The sequence below is a fragment of the Sphaerodactylus townsendi genome, linkage group LG10 (genome assembly GCF_021028975.2).
Source record: "Sphaerodactylus townsendi isolate TG3544 linkage group LG10, MPM_Stown_v2.3, whole genome shotgun sequence".
NCBI lineage: Eukaryota > Metazoa > Chordata > Lepidosauria > Squamata > Sphaerodactylidae > Sphaerodactylus > Sphaerodactylus townsendi.
The window spans coordinates 85,587,050-85,613,853 of record NC_059434.1 but is presented as its reverse complement, the minus strand read 5'-3'; the positions used below and the strand labels follow the sequence as shown (position 1 = coordinate 85,613,853).

General features: G+C 49.4%; 1 protein-coding gene across 1 annotated transcript in view; it reads left to right on the top strand.

Annotated features, from left to right (window-relative positions):
* ADAM33 (ADAM metallopeptidase domain 33) overlaps positions 1-26,804 on the top strand; it is a 77,983-nt gene that overhangs the window by 32,902 nt on the left and 18,277 nt on the right. The window contains exons 5-15 of the mRNA XM_048509995.1: positions 5,339-5,531; positions 9,085-9,150; positions 10,580-10,651; positions 13,107-13,273; positions 15,354-15,438; positions 16,272-16,414; positions 19,842-20,019; positions 20,859-20,948; positions 21,202-21,397; positions 24,733-24,841; positions 26,448-26,652. Coding sequence (XP_048365952.1) covers positions 5,339-5,531; positions 9,085-9,150; positions 10,580-10,651; positions 13,107-13,273; positions 15,354-15,438; positions 16,272-16,414; positions 19,842-20,019; positions 20,859-20,948; positions 21,202-21,397; positions 24,733-24,841; positions 26,448-26,652 — 1,504 coding nt within the window. The remainder of the gene's footprint in view (positions 1-5,338; positions 5,532-9,084; positions 9,151-10,579; positions 10,652-13,106; positions 13,274-15,353; positions 15,439-16,271; positions 16,415-19,841; positions 20,020-20,858; positions 20,949-21,201; positions 21,398-24,732; positions 24,842-26,447; positions 26,653-26,804) is intronic.

Here is a 26,804-nt window from a genome sequence, read left to right as displayed (position 1 = left end):
TGGTCCTCAGGGGCGTAACGAGGCAAATTGTAGCCCTGGGCAAAACCTGAGTTGGATGCCCCCCCCATGGGCGGCCACTCCACCACGACCAAATATTTTTTGCACCAGGAGGGTGCAAAAGTTAGGGGGTCCCTAGTTATGGACCCTCAAAGGGGGTACCCCATCCCACATTCTTTGCTAAGGAGATGGGGGCTACCCTTTTGAGGGTCCATAACTTTGGACCCCCTGAACCAAACTGCACCAAACCTTGGGGGTGCCATCATGACAGTATCCAGATGATACCCTGAAATTTTGGTGCTGATACGTCCAAGAATGCCCTTCCTGCAAGAACATCCCGAAATTTGCCCAGGAATCTTTGTTCTGCATTGAGTTTTCTGCATTGCTGTCAATGGGGGTTGCAGGCTGGGGGGGGCACATTTCTGAAGGCACAGTCTCAAAACTTTCAGGGTCTCATCAAAAGACTGCCCTGATGATACCCCCCAGGTTTGGTGCAGTTTGGTTCAGGGGGGCCAAAGTTATGGACCCTCAAAACTGTAGCCTCCATCTCCTATTAGCTCCCATTGGAAACAATGGGGGATAGGGGCACCCCCTTTGGGAGTCCATAACTTTGGACTCCTCGAACCAAATCTCACCAAACTTGGGGGGTAGCATAAGGACAGTCTCCCGATGATACGCTGAAAATGTGGTGCCGCTAGCCTAAAACTGCGCCCCCTGCAGGCCAAAAATGGAAAACCACTAACAATACCCAAAAACGAACCCAGCATTTTGATGCCCCCCACAAGGTGATGCCCTGGGCAGCTGCCCACCTTGCCCAATGGGCATTACGCCAGTGGCAGTCATCTCCTGTGCAGCTGGACTGGCAGGGAAGGAACTTTGCGGCCGGCTTCTCCTGGTCAGTCCTCTGGCCCAGCCCACTGGCCTGCCGCTGAAGGACTCAAAATAGCCCTGGCAGGCTTCGTCCGTGTGAGCGCATCTTTAGGAACGTGGCCGGCACAATGAGGTCATCTCTGGGCTATGCACAGACCCGAGGTCTTAACGAACGCTGGGATGGATCCCTTTCTCAGTCATCTGCACGGTTGGTTTTCCTCCTGGGGTGGGAGGAGAGAGCTGCTTCCCCTGGGATTTTGGCACTTCCTCTACTCTTATTTACACCGGGCTGCTACCCATGCATAGCAACTACTTTGTACTATTGGATCAGACAGTGGTCTCTTTGTCCCACATCCTGTTTCCTTCAGCCACCAGTCAGATATCCCCTGAAAGCCCATCAGAAGGTACAAGGAAACTTTCCGCCACACCCCCCTCCAGCAATTATTGTTGCCAATCTCCAGGTGGTGCCTGAAGATTTCCAAGCATCTCCAAGCAACAGGGATCAGTTCCGCGGGAGAAAATGGCTGCTTTGGAGGGTGGACTGCATGCAGGGGCATACCGCTTAGGGGGACCTGTGGGGTCAAATGTCCCCAGGTTGCGCCCATTTAGTCACGTGGGGGGTGATTTTCCCCTCCTCCTTTTCCCTGGGTCCAAACACTGACTTCAAGACCTGGTGCAAAAAAAAAAAACATTGTTTGGTCATGGTGGGGGAGGGCCCATGGGGTGGGGTGGAAAACTCAGAATTTGCACCAGGCTATATTTTCCCTGGATACACCTTTGACTGTGTGGCATTATAACACAGAGAAGAGCCTCGCCAATGTTGCATGCCCAAATATCCGGGAATTTCCCAATCTAGAGTTCAAGAAGAAGAGATTAAATTTATGCCCCACCTTTCTCTCCTGTAAAAAGACTCATGGAGACTTACAAACCCCTTTCCCTTGCTGTCCCCCCAATAGACAGCTTGTGAGGTAGGTGGAGCTGAGAGAGTTCTGAGATAACTGTGACTGGCCTAAGGTCACCCAGCAGGCTTCACGTGGAGGAGAAGGGAAACAAATCTGGTTCCCCAGATCAGTGTCTGCTGCTCATGCAGAGAGTGGGGAATCAAACCTGGTTCCCCAGATTAGGGCTGGCAGCATTTCCAGTGACTAAAAGTATAGAAGTTCTATTTATCTATTGATCTGCAATAGAATCCCTTGATGTAAATCCAGTGACACAGTGTTTTGGCCCACAAGTCACAGCTGACTTTCTTTCTTTCTTTCTTTCTTTCTTTCTTTCTTTCTTTCTTTCTTTCTTTCTTTCTTTCTTTCTTTCTTTCTTTCTTTCTTTCTTTCTTTCTTTCTTTCTTTCTTTCTTTCTTTCTTTCTTTCTTTCTTTCTTTCTTTCTTTCTTTCTTTCTTAAAATATTTATACCCACCTTTCTGTAATCTAATCCCATGGCAGTTTACCAAAATCACGATAAAATTACAATAAACATATGTAAGAAAGGGAAAAAAATTAAAGCGGCTGATTAACAACAAACTATTGAGGCTAAAACAACATTTTAACCATGGAACAAATTATTAGCAGCAAATGTTAATGATGCACATACACCATAACAACCTGAAATAAACTCACTTATTAAACCCTCTGTTGTCAAAATACTCAGCTGTTAAAAGCTGCCTGAAGTTTTTGAAAAAGTCTTGGCCATCTGTCAAAAGGGGACCAGAGCCTGTAGTTCAGTGATGGCGAACCTTTTCGAGACCGAGTGCCCAAATTGCAACCCAAAACCCACTTATTTATCGCAAAGTGCCAACAGGACAATTTAACCTGAATACTGAGGTTTTAGTTTAGAAAAAACGGTTGGCTCCAAAGCATCCATTGCTCAGGAGTAAGCTTGGTGGTAGTTGGTGGCTTTGCTTTGAAGCAACCTGCAACTCTTTAAACGGGTGAATGACGACCCTAGGAGGGTTTACTCAGAAGCAAGCCCCACTGCCAGCAACCGAGCTTACTCCCAGGTAAAGGATCGCGCTTTAGTTCTTCGCATGAAAATCAGTGGGGTTTAACAGCGCTTAACAGAGTTAACTACACTGCTTCCCCAAAACTAGATCTTAGGTTTAATGCTAATAATCGAGCCCAGCGGCCCAGGCCAGCCTAGATGTGGGGGGGGGGGAGCTGTTTCCCCCCACATGACAAACTCTGCACGTGCCCACAGAGAGGGCTCTGAGTGCCACCCCTGGCACCCGTGCCATAGGTTCGCCACCACTGCTGTAGTTTAAAGCCAGACCCAGCCAGCTGAGCATCACACAGCCCCCTCTCCCCCGAACCCCATACGGAATTTGGGGGCGGGCGAGCTGCGCTGCTTGCCCCGGCCGCCATTTCCAGCAGATATGCCCCTGCATAGATTCTACCCTCCAAAGCAGCTGTTTTCTCCTATGGGAACCAACCTTTGTTGTGGAAATGAAATCTTTGGACATCCCCTGGAGTTTGGCAACCCCCACTTCCAGCAGCAACCAGACCTGGATCTGTTCCTAGTCTCCTGCAGCGTTTGCGCGATGGGGCAGATCACACACCGATCTGGGACACCGTCCCAGTTCTGCTCCCAACGGAGGAGAGGGGTGAGCTCAGACTTCTCAAGAAAAAAGCACAGACATTCCTTTTCCTCTCTGTCATGCTGGAAAGCCGTTCGGTTCGCAAGTGAGAGGCCCTTGGACGCAGTGCCTGGACCGAAGCCCTTTCCTGATATCATTTTGATCCTGCCCTTTCTCCAAGGAACTGAGGGGGGCAAATGTGGCTCCCCACCCCCACCGCGTTCTCTTTACAAGAGCTCAGAGCCTCCTCCAGGCTGAGTCCTCTTTGCAGGTTGATTGTCTTGCACCGCAGGGCTGTTGTGTCCCAGATAATACAGAATATCAACGGTGCTTTGAATTGGCCACCTCGGTTGCCTGCTCAAACCCTGCCATCTGTCATTTAGACTGCATTTGAGAGGTGGGGAGCATCACTTGGCACGAAAACTCCTGCCTTGCATGAAGGGGTGAGGCTTTGGCTGAGTGGCAGAGTATCTGCTTTGCATGCAGAAGGTCCCAGGTTCAATCCTTGGCACCTCCAGTTAAAAAAAGTTGTGGCTGTAACTGTTGTGAAAAACCTCGGCTTGAGGCTCTGGAGAGCAGCTGCCAGTCTGAGTAGAGTAGACAATACATACTTTTGTGGACCAAGAGTCTGATTCAGTATTTGGCAGTTTCCAGAGGTATATCTTGGGGAAATGTAGCCTGGTGCAAAATCTGAGTTTTCGGCTCCCTCCCTGTATGGGCAACCACCCTCCCCCACCATGACCAAACAACTTTTTTTGCACAAGGTCTTGAAGTCAGTGTATGGACCCAGGGGGAGGAGGAGGGGTGTGGGGGTGATTTTCCGCCACTCACGTGACTAAAGCAGCAGTGGAGCAGTGGCTAAGAGCAGGTGCACTCTGATCTGGAGGAACCGGGTTTGATTCCCAGCTCTGCCGCTTGAGTTGCAGAGGCTTATCTGGGGAATTCAGATTAGCGTGTGTGCTCCCACACACGCCAGCTGGGTGACCTGGGGCTAGTCACAGCTTTTCGGAGCTCTCTCAGCCCCACCTACCTCACAGGGTGTTTGTTGTGAGGGGGGAAGGGCAAGGAGATTGCCAGCCCCTTTGAGTCTCCTACAGGAGAGAAAGGGGGGATATAAATCCAAACTCTTCTTCTTCTTCTTCTTCTTCTTCTTCTTCTTCTTCTTCTTCTTCTTCTTCTTCTTCTTCTTCTTCTTCTTCTTCTTCTTCTTCTTCTTCTTCTTCTTCTAAATGGCCATAGTGTGGGGACATTTGACCCCATATGTCCCATTGGGCGGTACACCCCTGGCAGTTCCATATCTGCTCTGCTCTGGATGATGCTTTCCTCCATAAGAAGACGCCTTCTTGAACCGGGGGAGCTGGTGAGCTCCTTCCGCCCAAAGAAATCACCTCTGCTAGGAGAATGGATCACGGAGATTCACCCCTTGTTTTGTCTTTTGCAATTATCATCATGCAGAGGAACCTCGGTTATTGATGACATCGGGGTGCTGTGTGGTTTCCGGGCTGTATGGCCATGTTCTAGCAGCATTCTCTCCTGACGTTTCGCCTGCATCTGTGGCTGGCATCTTCAGAGGAGAGAATGCTGCTAGAACGCGGCCATGCAGCCCGGAAACCACACAGCACCCCAGTGATTCCGGCCATGAAAGCCTTCGACAATACATTGATGACATCATTTTTTGTCGATTTTGTTTTTCGTCGGTTGTTTTCAGCCATTTTTTGTCTCGGTTTTCGTCGGTCGCCTCGGATTTAGTCGGTGTGCCGGCGAAATTCACTGCAACTTTTGCGTTTCTCCTGCTCCGACTGCGTAGCCTCGGTTTTCGTCGGTTTTTGTTTTTGTTGGGTGTTTCCAAATGGATTACTGACGAAAACCGAGGTTCCACTGTCCCTTCCTGGTCTCTCTTGCAGTGGTCTGATTGCCCTCAGCCAGAACGACAGCTACTACCTGAAGCCGCCCGGAGACTCAGGATCCGAGCATCACGTAATCTACAGGGCAGAGCATTTGCCGTCCCACGGCGGGACCTGCGGGCACGGCGAGCTGCTCCCAAGCAACGTTGCGGATCTTGCAAGAGTTTTGAAACCATCCACTGCACACCTGCGGGTAAGCCGTCCTTGGCTGGGAACTGACTGGGAACGCTGGGGCTCTCTAAATCTGCCAAAACGTGTGGGGATGCATTTAGGGTCAGCGTCACCATCTGCAGAGGTGGAGCAACTGATGAGGCCCAGGACTTCTGGCCACGCCTGCTGCCACTGGCCACGTGTCTCCCCATGCCCACCCATCCTTCCCAACATGCTTGCTTACAAGAATCTGTCAGCACAGGTCCAGGGCAGAGGCATATCTAGGGAAAATGGAGTCTTCCGCCCTCCACAGGCTCCATTTCCCCTACATATGAGGGAGAGTCACCACATATGAGGGAGAGTCTGGTCACCACATCTCAAAAAGGATATTGAAGAGATAGAAAAAGTGCAGAGAAGGGCAACGAGGATGATTGAAGGACTGGAGCACCTTCCTTATGAGGAGAGGCTGCAGCGTTTGGGACTCTTTAGTTTGGAGAGGAGACGGCTGAGGGGGGATCTGATTGAAGTCTATAAAATTATGCATGGGGTAGAAAATGTTGACAGAGAGAAATTTTTCTCTCTTTCTCACAATACCAGAACCAGGGGGCATCCATTGAAAATGCTGGGGGGAAGAATTAGGACTAATAAAAGGAAACACTTCTTCATGCAACGTGTGATTGGTGTTTGGAATATGCTGCCACAGGAGGTGGTGATGGCCACTCACCTGGATAGCTTTAAAAGGGGCTTGGACAGATTTATGGAGGAGAAGTCGATCTATGGCTACCAATCTTGATCCTCCTTGATCTCAGATTGCAAATGCCTTAACAGTCCAGGTGCTCGGGAGCAACAGCCGCAGAAGGCCATTGCTTTCACATCCTGCATGTGAGCTCCCAAAGGCACCTGGCGGGCCACTGCGAGTAGCAGAGAGCTGGACTAGATGGACTCTGGTCTGATCCAGCTGGCTTGTTCTTATGTTCTTATGTTCTTATGAGAGGGAGAGATCGAGCCATCTCATGGAGGAGCGGCAGGTTGTCGACAGTGCCCAGATCTAGCATAAGCATAAGCATAAGCATTTTATTGTCATTGTGCACGCACAACGAAATTCACAGCAGCATTCCTCGATGCACACAATTTCAGGCTCATACTCCATCTCCACTTTCCCCTTCCTCCACCCATCCCTACACAGCCCCAAACACATCAACACGAAGCCGCGGAGTTCAGCATCACCACAGCTCTAGAGTAGAAGCTGTCTCTGAGCCTCTTTGTCCTAGTTTTGATAGACCTGTATCGTCTGCTGGATGGTGACAGTTCAAAAAGAGAGTGTGCCGGATGAGACGGGTCTCTCAGAATATTTTGGGCTTTTTTTTAGGCTTCGGGAATTATAGAGTTCTTCCAAGGAGGGGAGAGGGCAGCCGATAATCCTCTGAGCAGTAGTGATCACCCTTTGGAGCGCCTTCCTATCTGCCACTGTGCAACTGGAGAACCATACACAGATGCAGTAGGTTAAGACACTCTCTATAGCACAGCGATCTACACCCGAAGCCAGCGACAGCGCCCAGGTCTACCGCCTGGAGCCGGTGAGCATGGCGCGGGCCCGGTGCCCCCTATGTGATTAGATGGCATGTGCCCGGGGACATGTGATACCCCATGTCCCTGTGGGTGGTACGCCCCTGGTCCAGGGTCTGCAACATGATGCCCGTGGGCACCATGGAACCCAACAGTGCCTTTCCTGGTGGCTGTCGTGTGTTTCTAGAAGCTGAGGGGCGCCAGATGAGGCTTTTGCCAAGTGAGACTTCTGATTGGCTACTGGAGATCCAATTGGGCATGCTTGGTTTTTTTTAAAAAAATTGCTGCCGCAACATGAGGATCATCACAGATGTCAGAGTCTCGCTGTACGCTGCATTCTGTAATGCGTACAGCCCTGGAGGCCACGCTTCAAAAAGGTTCCCTGGACGAAATGGAGTGGGCGCAGCGGAGAGCAAATGGGATATCAGGGACCTGGAGGCCAAGCTATAAACCAAAGGGGTTGAGACGTCTATTAGATATCTATTAACATATATTAAACAGCCATTTTATTCCGCTGTCCTTTACTCTTAATAGTAAAAGCTATATATATCTAAATAGAAAATATTGATAACTTATAGGCTTAATATAATTATCAGAGTACTATAAAAGAGACCAACACACAGTTGCTGGTTTTATATAAATGAATTTGCTATTAGGGAGGGTTACATGGAACAAAAATAAGAACAACGCTCTATTCTAGCACTAACTTGGTTACATACCCTGTTTCCCCGAATATAAGACATCCCCTGAAAATAAGACGAAGTAGAGGTTTTGCTGAAGTGCGAAATATAAGGCATCCCCCGAAAGTAAGACATAGCAAAGGTTTTGTTTGGAAACATGCCCAACGAACAGAACATAGAAAAATAAGACATCTCCTGAAAATAAGACATAGCGCATCTTTGGGAGCAAAAATTAATATGAGACACTGTCTTATTTTTGGGGAAACACGGTAGTTCTACCTTGTGGTCACATTGTGATGGTGACTACCTCGTGTGTGCAAACAAAGAAACAGACTTTATATTGTCAAAGGCTTTCACGGCCAGAATCACTTGGGTGCTGTGTGGTTTCCGGGCCTTATGGCCGTGTTCTAGCAGCATTCTCTCCAGGCGAAACGTCAGGAGAGAATGCTGCTAGAACACGGCCATACAGCCCGGAAACCACACAGCACCCAAACAGACTTTACTTTATAACTTTCTGTCTACTTGACTAACTGTCCAATAGTTTAATCAATAGACTGGCCATAAAGCTATGACCTCAGTAACTAATTACCATGCACACAGTTAACCCTTTCATTTCTGAAGTGTGACAGAAGTGTGGCAAAATACCAACAAACCTCTTCTCAAGTGTCAGTCACACGAAACATGCAAACATAAACTTTCATGAAGATTCTCAAACTTCATCTGGGCTAGCGGCTTGGTAAAGATGTCTGCCACCATTTCTTCGGAGGGACAATACTTGACGCTGCAACAAGTCTCGCGCGGAAGCAGTCTTGATTGCAATGTGCTTATTTCCTTTCTCAATTCTTTCACTCTTCATCAGAGTGATGCAGGCTTGATTGTCCTCCAACAGGGCAATTGGGTATAGATTATGGGTGGAAAATTATGTTGTGCACCGCCCAGAGCCCTCTGGGGGTAGGGCAGTATATAAAACCCATAAATAAATAAATAAATAAATAATAATAAATAATAATAAATAAATAAATAAATAAGAAAGTAAGTAAGTAAAGTAAGTAAAGTAAGTAAAGTAAGTAAAGTAAAGTAAGTAAGAAAGTAAGTAAGTAAAGTAAGTAAGTAAAGTAAGTAAGTAAGTAAGTAAGTAAGTAAGTAAAAGTAAGTTCCAGCTGGATATTAGGAAAAAACTTTTTACAATAAGAGTAATTCAACAGTGGCGTGGGCTGCCTAGAGAGGTGGTGAACTCCCCCTTACTAGCAGTCTTTAGCCACCCTCCCCAGATCTCTAGGAATTTCCCAACCCATAATTGTTACCCCCCTCATATCCTTTCTTGTGACATTTTCCCATTTCATCTTGCAGAGAAGGAGGGATGCCTGGAGGACAATGAAATACATGGAGCTCTTCATTGTTGCTGACTTCACCCTGGTGAGAATCTCGTGTCTTTTGAAGCTGTGATAATGGCCCTTTCCCCACTTTCTGTTTGCTGCGCGCTACTCTGCCCAAATAGCGCGGGGTCCAGCGGCGCTCCCCACGAGTCTGGACGGCGACAACACAGCCGCCCCGACTCTGCCGCTCTCCCACCCCCTCAGCGCGAGTCATTTCTGGCGCTGATAAAATGGCACCTTTCATGACCCCGCGCCAGAGCGCGGGGCAGTGGGGAACACGACCCCGCGCCAGAAATGACTCGCGCTGCGGGTAGCGCGCCGCAAACAGTAAGTGGGGAAAGGCCCAATGTCTAGCTGCGCCGTACCTCTCCGCTACTACGGGCCCTCCTTATTCATACTAAGTGAGGCCCCCTGAACCTTGTCCAGGGAATGGCTCATGGAATCTTGGAATTTTTTTTAATAGATAATTTTTATTTTATCAACAGAGAAATACAGAAAGAAAAGAAAAGCCAAAAGATAAAAAAATAAGGAAACATAAGCAGGCACAATAATAGAAGTCCTCACAATTTAAACACTAATTATAATAATTATAATTATAATAAATCCATATATTGACCAATATTATCAAAATCAAACATAATCCGCATCGATACTGTGGATCCGATCTTACAATCTTGTAAACTTCATAATCTTATTAATAAAGATCAACTAACATTAGCTAGGATACTGAATAGGAACAACCTCAGTCATTAATCATTTAAGCAGTCTAATTAATTTTTGTTACATTCTATATTTGCAAAAGAAATTCATAAACAAATACATATAATTTTGTGTTTGTGTCTACACACACACACACACACACACACACACACACAAGATATCCTTACTTTGGTCATCAAAAGTCGCCTAAGTCTTTGGCCATAACCAGTGGTGGGATTCAAATAATTTAACAACCGGTTCCGGTGGTGGAATTCAAATAATTTAACAACTGGTTAATTTAATAATTTAACAAGCATCATTTTAACAACTGGTTCTGCCGAAGTGGTGCGAACCTGCTGAATCCCACCACTGGCCATAACCCACATCTTGTGGTGGGGAATTCCATAAGCAACTTAGGCATTTTGTGAAGCTTGTAGTACCCATACAGGTTAAACATGCTCAAAGTTATACAACCCAGAAAACCCACAACCCCAAACCCTAATGCTTAAAGTTGTGCTCCAGTTTGGGGGATTGGAAATCTGTATTCTGTGGCTTGGGTCTCAGATGAGTATTTCTGTGCCCAGCATCAAGGTATTTACAGTTCTGCTGAGAGCACTGGAACATGGTATTTGTAGTGCTGCAGGGAGCACTGTGTCATGGCCTTTGTAGTTCTGCAAAGAGCACCCAGCGGTCTGTAGGGTACTGCTTAAGGAATAGCATTAACTGTAGCACTTTTCCTATCTCCTTTCCCCTTTCGCTGTCTTTCCCAGTTTCTGTCTCAAAAGCAAAACTTGGGGCGCACGAAGCAACGGATCCTGGAGATTGCTAACTATGTGGACAAGGTAAGAAACAGATGGCTGGAGATCAGCGGGGCGGGGCGGAGGGCAGCTGCTGCACAGCTGTTTGGATGATGAACAGAACTCTTCAGACATCAGCTCTTCTTGCACGACTTTATGCTGAGGCAAGAGAATGGGGAGGGGGGGGGATTAGCGAGCAGACCTGCTCATGACGAAGCTCTTTCCTCCACTTCTGTCCCTAAAACAGCTCCCCCCCCCCACAAGACATCATAGGCTTTCCCCCCAGTTTTTTTTAAAAATCCAACCAATATTATTGTCCTCTAATCTGGAGAACTGGGTTTGATTCCCCAGGCTGCCACTTGAGCTGAGGAGGCTTATCTGGCGAACCATTTAGCTTGTGCACTCCCACACATGCCACCTGGTCGTGGCCCACCCACCCTTGGGGTAGGGGCTTACAAACTCCTTTCCCTTCCTCCCCCCACAACAGACACCTTGTGAGGTAGGTGGGGCTGAGAGAGTTCTGAGAGAACCATGACTAGCCCAAGGTCACCCAGCAGGGACGTAGGAGTGGGGAATTGAACTCACTTCTCCAGCTAGAAGAAGAAGAAGAAGAAGAAGAAGAGGAGGAGGAGGAGTTTGGATTTATATCCCCCCTTTCTCTCCTGCAGGAGACTCAAAGGGGCTTACAATCTCCTTGCCCTTCCCCCCTCACAACAAACACTCTGTGAGGTGGGTGGGGCTGAGAGAGCTCCGAGAAGCTGTGACTAGCCCAAGGTCACCCAGCTGGCGTGTGTGGGAGTGTACAGGCTAATCTGAATTCCCAAGATAAGCCTCCACAGCTCAGGTGGCAGAGCTGGGAATCAAACCTGGTTCCTCCAGATTAGATACACGAGCTCTTAACCTCCTACGCCACTGCTGCTCCCTCCCTGCTGCTCCCTCAGGTGGAGGAGTGGGGACTCAAACCTGGTTCTCCAGATTAGAGTCCGCTGCTCTTAACCATGACACCATGCCACATGAGTGGTGGACTCTAATCTGGAGAACCAGGTTTGAGTCCCCACTCCTCCACATGAAGCCTGCTGGGTGACCTTGGGCTAGTCACAGTTCTCTCAAAACTCCCTCAGCCCCACCAAAGTGCCTGCTGTGGGGGAGGAGGAAGGGACAGCGATTGGGAGCTGCTTTGAGACTCCTTGCAGTAGAGACAAGTGAGGTATAAATGCCACCTTTTCTTCTTCTTCTCCGCTCTTCACCTTCCTCCCTGAACTCCCAATCTCGACTTCCCAGTTGCAAACCCTGTTTGAAACCCTGAATGCAAACGGAGGGGCCATAAGCCCCCAGGAATCTTGGGTGCCTTCTGAAAGATCAATTTCTCAATGGATGTAACGTTAACAACTCCACAAACAACAAACGTGCTGCATCAACCGCTATTTTATCAATTGCGCTAAGCCAGGGGTAGGGAACCTTTAACACTCAAAGAGCCATTTCCACGGGAAAAGAAAACACTTGGAGTCGCAAATAATTTTTGACATTTAAAATAAAGATAACACTGTATATATTGGGTTTTTTTACCTTTTACTCCACTCATTCTGAGAAGCGCATGGATGCGCCTGCCCTGCTGCCTGCAGGGCAGGTAAGGATGGGGCCAGCGGCTTGGCCTTGCTGGCCCCCGGGAAAGCGCCTGCCTCGTCTCAACAGGGCGGGCGGTAGGGGAAGCCTGTGGCGGGCCCAGCCGTTCGCGGGCAGTTGGTGCACCCGCCCTGCTGCCTGCAGGGCAGGCAAGGATGAAGCCAGCAGCTCGGCTCGTGGAGCTGCAGTGCAAGGGCAGAAGAGCCGCATGCGGCTCTCGAGCCGCAGGTTCCCTACCCTTCGCTAAGCCCACATATAAAGTGCAATACATAAAGTATATACATACGCAAAGAAGGGAAACTGAATGGATGTGAGGAAGTCACCTTGAGTAATTATCCCGATTAAGAGTGAAGAATTAATTGTAATCTGAAGAAGAATCTATCAAAAATGGTTACAGTAGCGCAACCCGTTTATTATTGGACGTTCAATCGACGGACTTGGCTCAGGCCGGTCCGCATTGCCATATAGACTTACTTCTACTGACTGGAATGCAGTATATGCAGTTATTGATAAGTGATTGATTATCTCCAAAGAAGAGGTCCCGTCCAAGTACCTATACGGACGAAGACATAGGACCGAGTGAAGAAGACATCGTTTAGTCACCTTGACTATGTTGTAGGGTGATGTGATATGTGTAGTATTGTAAGAGTCTAGGCTCTGATGTTGTTTGCACTTTTCACTGGTTGCACTTTATGTATTGCACTTTATTTGTGGGCTTAGCGCAATTGATAAAATAGCGGTTGGTGCCTTCTGAAAGAGTCAGTTGTCTTGAGAACGCTGCTTTACTTCTGAAAATCTTAGTCTTTTGGGGTGATGTCTCTGGAGGATTTTCTTTTTAAACTCCCTTCCTTTCTGCTCCTTCTGTTCCCTTCTCCAGTTTTACAGGTCCCTGAACATCAAAGTGGCCCTGATCGGGCTCGAGGTGTGGACGGAGCGGGACCAGTGCAAAGTGACGAGCGACGCAAACGCCACCCTCTGGTCTTTCCTGCAGTGGAAGAGGTCTCTGAAAGCCCGGAAGAAACACGACAACGCCCAACTTCTGACGTGAGTCTTCTATCTGGGGGCACCGCTGTGACATATTGCACCCTAGAATCATAGAGTTGGGAGAGACCAGAAGGGCCATCCAGTCCAACTTCCTGCCATATAGGAACATACAATCAAAGCACCCTTGACAGATGGCCATCCGGTCATTTCAAAAGGAGACTCCACCAGGCTCCGAGGTCGTGCATTCTGCTGTCGAACAGCCCTGACTGTCGGGAAGTTCTTCCTAATGTTTAGGTGGAGTCTCCTTTCCTTTCCGTTGAACCCATCACTCCTGGTCCTGGTCTCCGGAGCCGCAGAAAACAAGCTTGTCCCGTCTTCAACAGGACATCCCTTCCAACATTGAAACATGGCTATCATGTCACCCTTTAACCTTCTCTTCTCCAGGCTAAACATACCCAGCTCTTGGGTGCTGTGTGGTTTCCGGGCTGTCTGGCCGTGTTCTAGCAGCGTTCTCTCCTGACGTTTCGCCTGCATCTGTGGCTGGCATCTTCAGAGGATCTTCTGAAGATGCCAGCCACAGATGCAGGCGAAAGGTCAGGAGAGAATGCTGCTAGAACACGGCCAGACATCCCGGAAACCACACAGCACCCCAGTGATTCCGGCCGTGAAAGCCTTCGACAATACATACCCAGCTCTCCTCATAGGGCATGGAATCCAGACCTTTTATTATTTTATTATATTTCTACCCCACCCGGTCCAATCATTTTGGCCGTCTTCCTCATGACCTGTTCCAGCTTGACAATATCCTTCGTGAATTGTAGTGCCCTGAATCGATTTATCGATTGATTCCATTTATATCCTGCCCTTTCCCATGGGGCTCCAGGCGGCGAACAGCAATGGTATAAATGGGCCACAGTAGTCCAGGTGAGGTCTGATCAATGCAGAATAGAGTGGTACTATTACATCCCTCAATCGCTATCACTACTTTTAAAGGTTTTAGTTGTTTTATCTTTATATGTGACTGTCTGTTGTGCACCGCCTAGAGCCCTTCGGGGATGGGGCGGTATAAAAGTTGAAAGAATAAATAAATAAATAAATCTAGATCAGGGGTCAGCAACCTTTACCACCCAAAGAGCCATTTGGACTCGTTTTTCATGGCCCTGAAGATCTACCAAGCCGGAGAGGCGGCTCCACACGGAGCCACCTCCGGTTCAGCCCCTCCACTCACCTTTCCTTCCAGCGCAGGGAGGCGGAGGCGCCGGGCAGGGAAACCCCCTCTGCCCGACGGAGCAGGCAGCTGCCTGCTCCATGGGGAAGAGGGGGGATGGCGTCTGTGGCCTGCCCAGTGCCACCACCTCTTGTGCTGTGGGAAGCAGTGGCACTGGGCAGGGAAACCCCCTCTGCCCAACGAAGCAGGCAGCCGCCTGCTCCGTGGGGCAGAGGAGGGATGGCGGCTGCGCGGATGGCAGAGGGGGGATGGCGGCTACTCTGGAGGGACACGTCCACGCTACCCTCTGACCTCCAGGGGTCAGAGGGCAGTGGAGCTGTGTCCCTCCAGCCCTCCAGAGCAGCGCTGGAAGGAGAGGTGAGTGGAGGGGACACAAAAAGTGATGCCCTCACGCACGGAGCCACCTTTGCTTTGGCCCCTCCAGTCACCTTTCCTTCCAATGTTGCTCTGGATGACTGGAGGGACACACCCACACTACCCTCCAACCTCCAGGCCATGTGGAGCCGCAGTATAAGGCTGAAAGAGCCGCATGCGGCTCCGGAGCCAGGGGTTGCAGACCCCCGATCTAGATACTTTGCTCCTGTTGATGTAGCCCAGAATCGCATTGGCTTTCTTGCCTGCCACATCACACTGCCGACCCACAGCTATGCCCTGTGGTTGCTTACTCCATTTCTTTCCCTTCTCTCTACCCCCCCCCCCCCGTGTTCCAGTTTTTAAAAGGCAGAAAACAGAATACTGGATTTAATGCCCCCACGATATGGCCTTTTTAGGGACACCTTCACTGCCTTATGAAAATGCTCTCCTGTGGCTGTTGTGGGTTTTCTGGGCTGTGTGGCCGTGGACTGAAAAACCCACATGCAGCATAGTCCAACGTTTCAGTATTCCCGTGTTCTCCCCTCCCTGTCTCCGCAGTGGCGTCACCTTCAAAGGAACCACAATAGGAATGGCCCCACTGGAAGGAATGTGTAGCACGGAGAACTCTGGTGGCGTCAGCATGGTAAGGAGGAGGCAGTCCCCTTCGATCCTGCCCTGACTGACCGGAGCATTCAACCTTTCCAGCATGCCATACAATCCCTGTTCTAATCTTTTTGCTAGCCGTGAGTAAAACTTGCCTGAATGGGCAGCAATCGTTTCCCCCCTGGCTCAGCCCACCAAGAAATCTCTCGTGCTGCAGAGACTAATATTTGGTAGGCTGCAAAGCAGTGTAGTACCCGTACAGTGTAGCACAGTGTCGTACCCATTCTTTCAAAACAATGCCGGCAGTGTGGCATAGTGGTTAAGAGCAGGTGCACTCTAATCTGGAGAAGTGGGTTTGATCCCCTACTCTGCCACTTGAGCTGTGGAGGCTTATCCGGTGAACCATTTAGCTTGTGCACTCCAACACACGCCACCTGGTCGTGGCCCACCCACCCTTGGGGCAGGGGCTTACAAACTCCTTTCCCTTCCTCCCCCAACAACAGACATCCTGTGAGGTAGGTGGGGCTGAGAGAGTTCAGAGAGAACCATGACTAGCCCAAGGTCACCTACTCTGCCACTTGAGCTGTGGAGGCTTATCCGGTGAACCAGATTAGCTTGTACACTCCAACCCATGCCAGCTGGGTGACCTTGGGCTAGTCACAGTTCTTTGGAGCTCTCTCAGCCCCAACTACCTCACAGGGCGTTTGGTGTGAGGGGGGAAGAGAAAGGAGATGGTCAGCCCCTTTGAGTCTCCTTACAGGAGAGAAAGGGGGGGATATAAACCCAACTCTTCTCTTCTTCTTCTTTGGGGGGGAACGCAACTCCATGTTTTCATCTGTGCCTATTGAGTTACATTCCCGTCCACCATTCCAGGACCATTCGGATCTGCCGGTCGGGGCTGCAGCCACCATGGCCCACGAGATCGGCCACAATTTTGGCATGAGCCACGACACCGAGGGTTGCTGCGTGGAGGCCACGGCATCCGAGGGAGGCTGCGTCATGGCTGCAGCGACAGGGTAAGACAGAACGTCTGGCTGTGATCTGAAGTTATCCTGCCTGCATTTGATTTTGCAGGGTTGCGTGTATGTATGTGTGGGGTGGCCTCAAGTCGCCTCTGATCCTCTGAAGATGCCAGCCACAGATGCAGGCGAAACGTCAGGAGAAAATGCTCCTGGAACACGGCCAGACAGCCCGGAAACCACACCCCAAGGTGTTAAGAGTTTATAATAGGCTATCAAGGTCCCAGCCTGGTACCCTTGCTTCCTTCAACTTCATGAGTTCTGCAGCCTTCTGCTTCTTTCAGTCTCCACCCTTTTCTGGGTCATCCCATTTTTTTATTTTTTATTTTTTTTTAACTAGCCTGCTGGATCAGACCAGAGTCCATCTAGTCCAGCACTCTGCTACTTGCAGTGGCCCACCAGGTGCCTTTGGGAGCTCACATGCAGGAGGTGAAAGCAATGGCCTTCTGCTGCTGCTGCTCCCGAGCACCTGGTCTGCTAAGGCATCTGCAATCTGAGATCAAGGAGGATCAAGATTGGTAGCCATAGATCGACTTCTCCTCCATAAATCTGTCCAAACCCTTTTTAAAGCCATCCAGATTAGCGGCCATCACCACCTCCTGTGGCAGCATATTCCAAACACCAATCACACGTTGCGTGAAGAAGTGTTTCCTTTTATTAGTCCTAATTCTTCCCCCCAGCATTTTCAATGGATGCCCCCTGGTTCTAGTATTGTGGGAAAGAGAGAAAAATTTCTCTCTGTCAACATTTTCTACCCCATGCATAATTTTATAGACTTCAATCAGATCCCCCCTCAGACATCTCCTCTCCAAACTAAAGAGCCCCAAACGCTGCAGCCTCTCCTCATAAGGAAGGTGCTCCAATCCTTCAATCATCCTTGTTGCCCTTCTCTGCACTTTTTCTATCTCTTCGATATCCTTTTTGACATTCTTACCATAGAGGTTACAAAAGCTTGATGTGTGACCAGTCATCCTGCCTGAGCCTACCTCACAGGGCTGTTGTGAAAAGAGAAAGTGAACAGCTCTGGAAACAAGACAGACAGCCCAAATTGCTCTTGCAGGTTGCTATGAATTTGCTTCTCGTTTGGAAGGAAGCAACTGTCGCTGAATTTTTCTTTTAAGTAGGACAGTGCCAAGCTGATTTCTTTATGTTCGGACTGGTTTCTGAATGGATCAGGTAGCCTTTGAGCAATTTCTTTGGGACTGGAAGATGAGAAACCCCCCCCCCCCCGCCCAAGCCTGACTTTCTAGGGCAGTGGTGGCGAAACTATGGCACGGGTGCCAGAGGTGGCACTCAGAGCCCTCTCTGTGGGCACATGCACAGAGAGTTCATCATGGGGGTGGGGCAGAAAATTGCCCCCACACATCTAGGCTGGCCTGGGCTGCTGGGCACGACATGCGCGCACCACAGAAAGAGAAAGTTTTACTTCCCTCTCCCCCCACACCCCTCCCCCTTCCTGCCAGGCCACCAGTGTGATAATAGTGTAATTATTTCAGGGAGATTATTAGCATTAAACCTAAGACCTAGTTTTGGGGAAGCAGTGTAGGTAACCCTGTTAAGAACTGTTAAGGCCCACTGATTTTCATGGGAAGAACTAAAGCACAGTCCTTTACCTGGGAGTAAGCTCGGTTGCTGGCAATGGGGCTTGTTTCTGAGTAAATTCTCCTAGGGTCATGATTCACCCATTTGAAACGTTGCATGGTTGCTTCAAAGCAAAGCCACCGACTACCACCAAGCTTACTCCCAAGTCACGCGTACCTCGGAGCCAACCTTTTTTTCCAAACTAAAACCTCAGTATTCAGGTTAAATTGCCGTGTTGGCACTTTGCGATACATAAGTGGGTTTTGGGTTGCAGTTTGGGCACTCGGTCTTGAAAAGGTTCGCCATCACTGTTCTAGGGAGTGTAACACCGGGCCTTTGGGAAAACACCAGCTGCTGTAAATTGAAGCCAGCTTTCCTTCCGGCTGGGGGAAAGTGAGGCGGAGACAGCTGTACAGTAGCCCGACGGAGATGTTCAAAGACCAGCGCTGAGGAAGAAGGCTGGGAAAACGAGGCCCGAACCCAAAGTGGGCGATTCACGGCCGTGCGCCGAGAAATCGTTTGCATCTGTTGGATGCATTTATGGGCTGGTCGGAACAGTGGAGTCATTTTCCAGCAAGGAAGTTCGGGGCAGGGAAAGGTTTTGTGTATATATTGCAGGAGGCCCCGGTTGGCCCCGGGGCAGAATCTGCTCTGCAGACATCGGTTATGCACAGAACAGCCATTGTTGGGGCGAAAATAGCATTCGAGGCGGACGAGGCGCCTTCTTCCAAGATGGCCCACAGCGAGAGACCAGAGTCACATTTTGTTGAAAATTGCACCGATTTTTCCTGCTAGTCCTGACAGTTCACCGTATTCAAAAATATTATTGTGGGGTGGGTGCACCATATAAGTACAGTCAATCCACTTTTACGCCCCCAGAAGACTAATGCCCTTGTCCCAAGACAATGATAATTTTCAAATCTTCATTGTGCAATGTAGATGCAGAAATGCTTCTCTAATCTTTCACCAAAATAAATCATTCAAACTTACAAAAGACTCCAATATTTACAATGCAAAGAAATCCTTTGTACTCCGCACTTAGAGTACTGTGTTCAGTTCTGGTCACCACATCTCAAAAAGGATATTGAAGAGATAGAAAAAGTGCAGAGAAGGGCAACGAGGATGATTGAGGGACTGGAGCACCTTCCTTATGAGGAGAGGCTGCAGCGTTTGGGACTCTTTAGTTTGGAGAGGAGACGTCTGAGGGGGGATATGATTGAAGTCTATAAAATTATGCATGGGGTAGAAAATGTGGACAGAGATAATTTTTTCTCTCTTTCTCACAATACTAGAACCAGGGGGCATCCATTGAAAATGCTGGGGGGAAGAATAAGGACTAATAAAAGGAAACACTTCTTCACGCAACGTGTGATTGGTGTTTGGAATATGCTGCCACAGGAGGTGGTGATGGCCACTCACCTGGATAGCTTTAAAAAGGGGCTTAGACAGATTTATGGAGGAGAAGTCGATTTATGGCTACCAATCTTGATCCTCTTTGATCTGAGATTGCAAATGCTTTAACAGACCAGGTGATCGGGAGCAACAGCTGCAGAAGGCCATTGCTTTCACATCCTGCATGTGAGCTCCCAAAGGCACCTGGTGGGCCACTGCGAGTAGCAGAGAGCTGGACTAGATGGACTCTGGTCTGATCCAGCTGGCTTGTTCTTATGTTCTTATGTTCTAAAAAACACTTGGATGCCAGGAAGGATGTTGCCAAGCAGAGTGGCATCCCACGGGCGCCAATTTAGGGATCCCTGCCTTTCAGCATCCCTTGTGCAGAGGCTCGCTGAGTCGACTCTCAGAGCTCACCCCCCCCCCATTCCGTTGTTTGTCTCCTCTCCAGGCACCCCTTTGCAAAAGTGTTCAGCACCTGCAGCCAGAGGCAACTGGAGAGCTACTTCCAGAAGGGGGGCGGCATGTGCTTGTTCAACATGCCCGACACCAAGGATCTGGTGGTGGGCAAGAAATGTGGCAACGGATTCCTGGAAGATGGGGAGGAGTGTGACTGTGGGGAGATGGAGGTACGTTAGGACGGATACCTGCAGATGGAGGTACACTAGAGCAGATATGATAAGATTTGCTGGCAACTGGCAGGAGGGCTGTGGGGGGGGGGGGGGGAGACAGCATCCTGGGAGAAAAATTAAACAAGGCCTCATCTACTGACCAGAAGTTCATATGATAGAGTTTTCAGCAATTCCTAGAGTTATCTGTTTCACTTCCAGGTAGCTCTTGGCATTGTCAGGAACTTTGTGGTAAGACCAGAAGTTCCTACCATAGAGTTTCCGGCAATTCCTAGATTAACCCGTTTCACTTCCAACTAGCTCTAAGAATTGCCAGTAACTCTGGCCCCTTCCGCACACGCAAAATAATGCATTTTCAAACCACTTTCACAACTGTTTGCAAGTGGATTTTGCTATTCTGCACAGCTTCAAAAAGCACTGAAAGCAGTTTGAAAGTGCATTATTCTGCATGTGCGGAATGAGCCTCTGTGATTAGACCACAAGTTCCTACCATAGAGTTTCTGGCAATTCCTAGAGTAACCAGTTTCCACTTCCAGGTAGCTCTAGGCTTAGCCAGGAACTTTGTGTAAGATCTTTCAATCAAACCAGCCTGCAAGTTTTTGGGAGCTCCAGAATTCTTCTTGAAACTTGATGTTACAATTTTTTTGTAAAAGAGGTAGGGAGGTAAAATTTAAAAAAAGAGGACCATGATTTTCAAGGCCTTTTTTCACCGGCACCCCTGAGTATAATACTCCTGGCAAACACGTAGGGGGGGTGTGTGTGTGTGTGCTGAGCAGTGTAACCTGGTGCTTTGAATGAGAATCTGGGGGAGTCACAGGGGGCTTCTCTCCTCTTTCCAGGAATGCACGAACCCGTGTTGCAATCCGCGGAACTGCACGCTGAAAGCAGGAGCCGAGTGTGCCCATGGGGAATGCTGCTACGCCTGCAAGGTAGGCCTCTCATCTACGGCGAATGGTGTCGCCACCCCAGCAACTGGCAGAGGTAATCCAACACAACACTGGAAGTACTTACAACTCCAGAATCCCACCCCACCCCCCACCCTGCCTTCACCTGTGATACAGCAATCAATATAACAAGACGGTATAGCAGCTATCGGAGGAGGGGAAGGAAATAGATCGCGAAGGTTGCTTTGGGAAAGGATCTTGGTGACAGGAAGGCTCTCGTGGTGTTCCCTTCCCGTAGCTGAAGGCAGCTGGGACCATGTGCCGAGACCCGGCTGGATCTTGCGACCTGCCAGAATTCTGCACAGGAGCGTCACCCTACTGTCCCACCAACGTCTACCTGCTGGACGGCTCTGTGTGTTCCTCCGGGGAGGCGTTCTGCAGCAACGGCTTGTGTATGACGCATCACCAGCAGTGCGTCCAGCTATGGGGGCCAGGTGAGTGTGCTCTTCCAACTGCTAGGCACCTGGGCCTTACCTCCATTGCCTTCTGCACCGGAAAGGTCACTGTGGATCAGATCAGTCATTATGGTGCAGTGGTTAGAGTGTCAGGCATAGGGTCGAGGTGTCCCGAGTTCGAATCCCCACTCTGCAGGGCCTTACCACCCAGGGGGACATATGGGGTCAAATATCTCCGGGCTGCAGCCATTTAGAGAAGAAGAAGAGTTTGGATTTATACCCCCCCCTTTCTCTCCTGCAGGAGACTCAAAGGGGCTGACAATCTCCTTGCCCTTCCCCCCTCACAACAAACACCCTGTGAGGTGGGTGGGGCTGAGAGAGCTCCGAGAAGCTGTGACTCGCCCAAGGTCACCCAGCTGGCGTGTGTGGGAGTGTACAGGCTAATCTGAATTCCTCAGATAAGTCTCCACAGCTCAGGCGGCAGAGCTGGGAATCAAACCCGGTTCCTCCAGATTAGGTACACGAGCTCTTAAACTCCTACGCCACTAGTCACGTGTGGGGCAGAAAATCACCTCTACGTCCCTCCTGTACCCCTCGGGTCCACACACTGAGGGCAGCCACACATACGGGGTGTGTATGGAAAACTCAGATTTTGCACCACTTTACATTTTCCCTAGATATGCCTCTGCCATGGGTGACCTCGGTCTAGTCACAGTCTCTTAGCTTAACCTACCCTCACAGGGTTGTGGTGAGGATAAAACAGAGAGGAGATTGTGACTCGAATCAATGATCCATCTCTCTCAAATCCGCCTCCTCTGACTAACTCCAGTTTCCCATCAGAGAAAGATCTTATCAGACGGCAGCCAGCCGTTGTCACCAGTGGATATACCAGGGCCTTTTGAACAGCACATTCTCCTCTGCTGAGTCCCAGCCACATGCATTCACGCACTGCCTTTGATTCATCCTCACATGACCCCAGGAGCTGCCTTCATTCTGACTCAGACCCGGGTTGATCAAAGCCAGCCCTGGCCGTTGCTCTCCGGGATTTCTGGCAGAGGCCTCTTCCATCCCCTTTTAACTGGAGACAACGGGGATGGATCCTGCAACCTTTGGCCACGCCAAGCAGATGCTCTACCACTGAGCCACAGCTTCGTCCTATCCTATGAAGCTGTTGTTTACTAAAGCAGGCCTATTATTGTCTAACCTACACTAGCACTTGGAGCCTGAATCTGCAGAGGGGCAGGGACCGAACTGAAACCCTTCAGAATTGTTCACAAGTCCAGGAGGAGCTGTCAGGACAGAAGAAGGAGGAGGAGGAGGAGGAGGAGGAGGAGGAGGAGGAGGAGGAGGAGGAGGAGGATTTGCAGGGCCCCTAAGACAGTACGGAAGAGAGAAGAGGAAACAATGAATGGGTTGAGAAGCAGAGAACTAAGCAAAGATTGGGCACACGTAGCGAAGGCCAAGGGGAAAGTGGAGAGGAGGAGGCATCGAGCGGAGACCTAAAGGAAAAGGGGGATTTGGGAGGAAATCCTTTTGGGAATTCTGCTTTCTCCACCACACAAAAGTTTTTCCCTTGACAATTTATCAGCTTGGGAATAAGAGGCATCTGCTGGAAACTGTTGGTATTACAACCACAAAGTGTGCAGAAATTGTGAAATTTGTATGTCTTCTTGCCCTGGAGGCTGGATTGTTTTACATTTGAAATGAGTGTAACTAAAAAAAAAAGTTAGGTCGCAACTGCCACATTCAAGGACAAGAATGGATGTGTGCCAGATGTGTTTGAGAATGCACGGACATTTTGAACTGGGTTCAAATCCAGGGACGCTTGGATCTGGGTTCAAATCCAAGCCCAGTCCCTTGAGCATTTCAGGGAACCTTTACTTGGTTCCATCTTCTTGGCCTCAGTTCTTCATCTAAAAGATGGAATGGAATCATTATTTCCTCTGTTTAGCCAAGGCGTAAAATCAGCCATTAAAACCAGTGCAGTAATTAGAAACAGCATGAAATTTAACAGTTACGTATTTGAAGCGGTACAAAACCAGTGGAGTTAAATCTGTCACTCCCTGGCCTCTGAAGTAGCAACGTCTGTCTTGGTTTCTTGGACATTAATCTCACACCAGGCTTATGGTTCCCCCCAAGACTTCCAACTTCGATTGTTCGTTACGCACATACATGACTCCGTGTGTATTATTATGTATAATGTAAATCAGGAAGTGGTAGTCATTGGGGAAATAATTTACACGTGCACCTTGTTCTCCTTCCAACAGCACAGTCTCTCATCAAGGGTATCATAGAAGTGGAATGGGGCAGGAAAAAGATACCAAAGGTGTCAAGGGCATCTGAGCATTTGGGGGCTTCCTATTTAAGAAAAAAGACAACTAAAGGGAGAAGGGGACAGACATCTGTAAGATTGCTTACAGTGAAAGCTGTTAAGGATCATTTTTCTCCCCCTCCCCTAATGTTAGAATCCAGGAGCCCCCAGTGAAGCTGATAAACACTAGATTCAGAAAATGACAGTGCTTCACATGATGCACAGTTCGCCTCTGGAACTCACTGCCACAGCAGGCAGTGGTGACTGTTCAGCTGTAATTACTTTTTTCAAAAAAGGTTAGAGGAATTGTGGGAGGAGAGGCCTGTGATCGAGATTTACTGGACAAAGCCTCCATGAACGGTGGCAGTGTACCACTGAATAATGGAGAGAGGCAAACAGCAGTGGATCCTGCTTAACTAGATAGTGTGGATGTCAGCTTCCCTGACTCCTTTGGTGGCTACTGTTGGAAATGTCGTACAGGTACAGGTGAATTTGTGCATCTCAATGGGATGATGTAGAAGAAGAAGAAGAGTTTGGATTAATAACCCCCCTTTCTCAAAGGGGCTGACAATCTCCTCCCCCCCCCCCAACAAACACCCAGTGAGCTGTGTGGGGCTGAGAGAGCTCTGAAGAACTGTGACTAGCCCAAGATTACCCAGCTGGCATATGTTGGAGTGCACAGGCTAATCTGTTCCACCAGATAAGCCTCCACAGCTCTAGTGGCAGAGTGGGGCATCAAACCCAGTTCTCCAGCTTAGAGTGCACCTGCTCTTAACCACTACACCACGCTGGCTCTCTGTAGATCTGGATCTTTGGTGTTGGGGCAGTACTCAGCTGAAAGCAGAGCAGCAGGTCTTACTTTCACGTAATCTTGAATTTGCCCTTTCCCTGAGGAATCATGAGAACATCTCATTTTCATAAGGAGCATTCAGGATGCCAGTGTTTATTAGCATCACACCCACCTCATTGTACTGATGGTATTTTAGTAGATCCTGGTTTTGGTGACTAACTCTCCTCCTTCTCCATCTTTCTTCCCTGGACTTGGACCTCCTTTGCCCTGCAGGTGCTTGGCCGGCGCCTGACGCCTGTTTCCAGGATGTGAACACAGCGGGGGACATGTACGGGAACTGCGGCAAGGACAGCCACGGCAATTACGTGAAGTGCGCCAGGAGGTGCGTGCTGCTGAGACCCAGTCTGGGGTCAGTCTGTCTCTCCTGCCTCGGAGCAGAGCTAACACTGGAGCAAGTCAGTTCTAGCTGCTCATTTTGATCCTGGCCCATGATGCACCAGGTATCTGCTGCATGAAGTGTTGGGTGGTTTCTGGGCTGTATGGCCGTGTTCTGGTGGCATTTTCTCCTGACGTTTCGTCTGCATCTGTTGCTGGCATCTTCAGAGGATCAAGATGCCAGCCACAGATGCAAGCGAAACGTCAGGAGAAAATGCTACTAGAACACGGCCATACAGCCCGGAAACCACACAACATCCCAGTGATTCTGGCCATGAAAGCCTTCGACAATACATTGATTATCTGCTGCATGTCTGGGGACAAATGTCCGTCACAGCAAGATTTCTTGTACAGAGATATTTCCCCAAGCCCCGCTTTCAATTTCCATTCTCCTTGCGTCAAGTGACACCACTTTAAGGGTGACTTTAATTTACTGCCAGAGCAGGGGAAATTTGCCAGTGAGCATCGCTCTGCCCCAAACGTCTTCCCTCCAGCCGCGGCCAGCCCCTCTCACTCCCTCTCCGGCACACCTCTCACCTTCCCCCTTTCCAGATTTGTTACCACTTCCATTTTTATTATTTATTATATTGATATGTTATTATATTGATGTAAACAGAGAAGCGCTGCAAAATCGCTGTCTTTTATTGCATTTTATGTGTGTGTCTGTGGGGGCGGGTGGGGGGGGGGAGAGGGATCAGTTCTAGGACTTGTTCCTCTCCTTGATTTTGCTGTAATTCATGCTTTTGCTATATATACGACGGAAGACTAAAACTTGAAAAATACAGATAAAAACAGTCAAGAATTTACATGCATGTCTTTGGCATAAGGGCGACGATGCTCCGTGATAAATGTCTCTCCTGAAAAGTACTCCGCGACTCAAAAAGTTTAGGAATATCTGGCCTAGAGCATCCCAGACAAGTGTTTGTCCAGGTGTCGCTTGAAGACGGCAATAAGCCGGGCCTGGGGATAGCGGGCCCGTGCAGCGGATAGCGGGCCCGTGCAGCGGATAGCGGGCCCGTGCAGTGAGTGCAGTATTGGCCACTCTTTTATGGAAATGAGGGGAGGGGTCTGAAAGAACCCAAGTTGATGATTCTGTTTACATGGGGTTAGTGTTCCCAGTTCTAAGTTGGAAAATACCTGGGGTGTGTGGAGCCTAAAGAGGTTGGGATTCAGGGAGGGACCTCAGTGGGGTATAATGCCCCTCCCAAAGAAGAAGAGGAGGAGTTTGGATTTATATCCCCCTTTCTCTCCTGTAAGGAGACTCAAAGGGGCTGACAATCCCCTTTCCCTTCCCCATACCCACAAGAAACACCCTGTGAGGTGGGTGGGGCTGAGAGAGCTCCAAAAAGCGGTGACTAGCTCAAGATCACCCAGCTGGCATGTGTTGGGAGTGCACAAGCTAATCTGGTTCCCCAGATAAGCCTCTACAGCTCAAGTGGCAGAGCGGGGAGTCAAACCCGATTCTTCAGATTAGAGTGCACCTGATCTAGAAGGTTCCTAAATCATTTGTGCCGTTTGCCGCACCTACCTGAGTGTTCTCACTTTTTTGGCAGAGACGCCAAGTGCGGCAAGATCCAATGCCAGAGCTATGCGAAGAAACCCAAGGGGACCAACACGGTCTCCATGGACACCACCATCCGGTTCAACGGACGGGAGGTGAAGTGCCGGGGGACGTTGGTCTATGCGACGAAGGATGACGAGGGAGACATGTCGGACCCTGGGCTGGTGATGACGGGGACCAAGTGTGGAGATGGAATGGTGGGTACCCTTCCGGAGCAGATGGGATGGACAAACTGACCCCGATTCAGTGCTGTTACGCTGTGGGATTGAAAAGGTAGTGCGGGATCTGACTGGTCTCAGCTGCTACGGAGCTTGCAGTAAAGTAGGGCTGATTGCAGGAACTTTTTGTG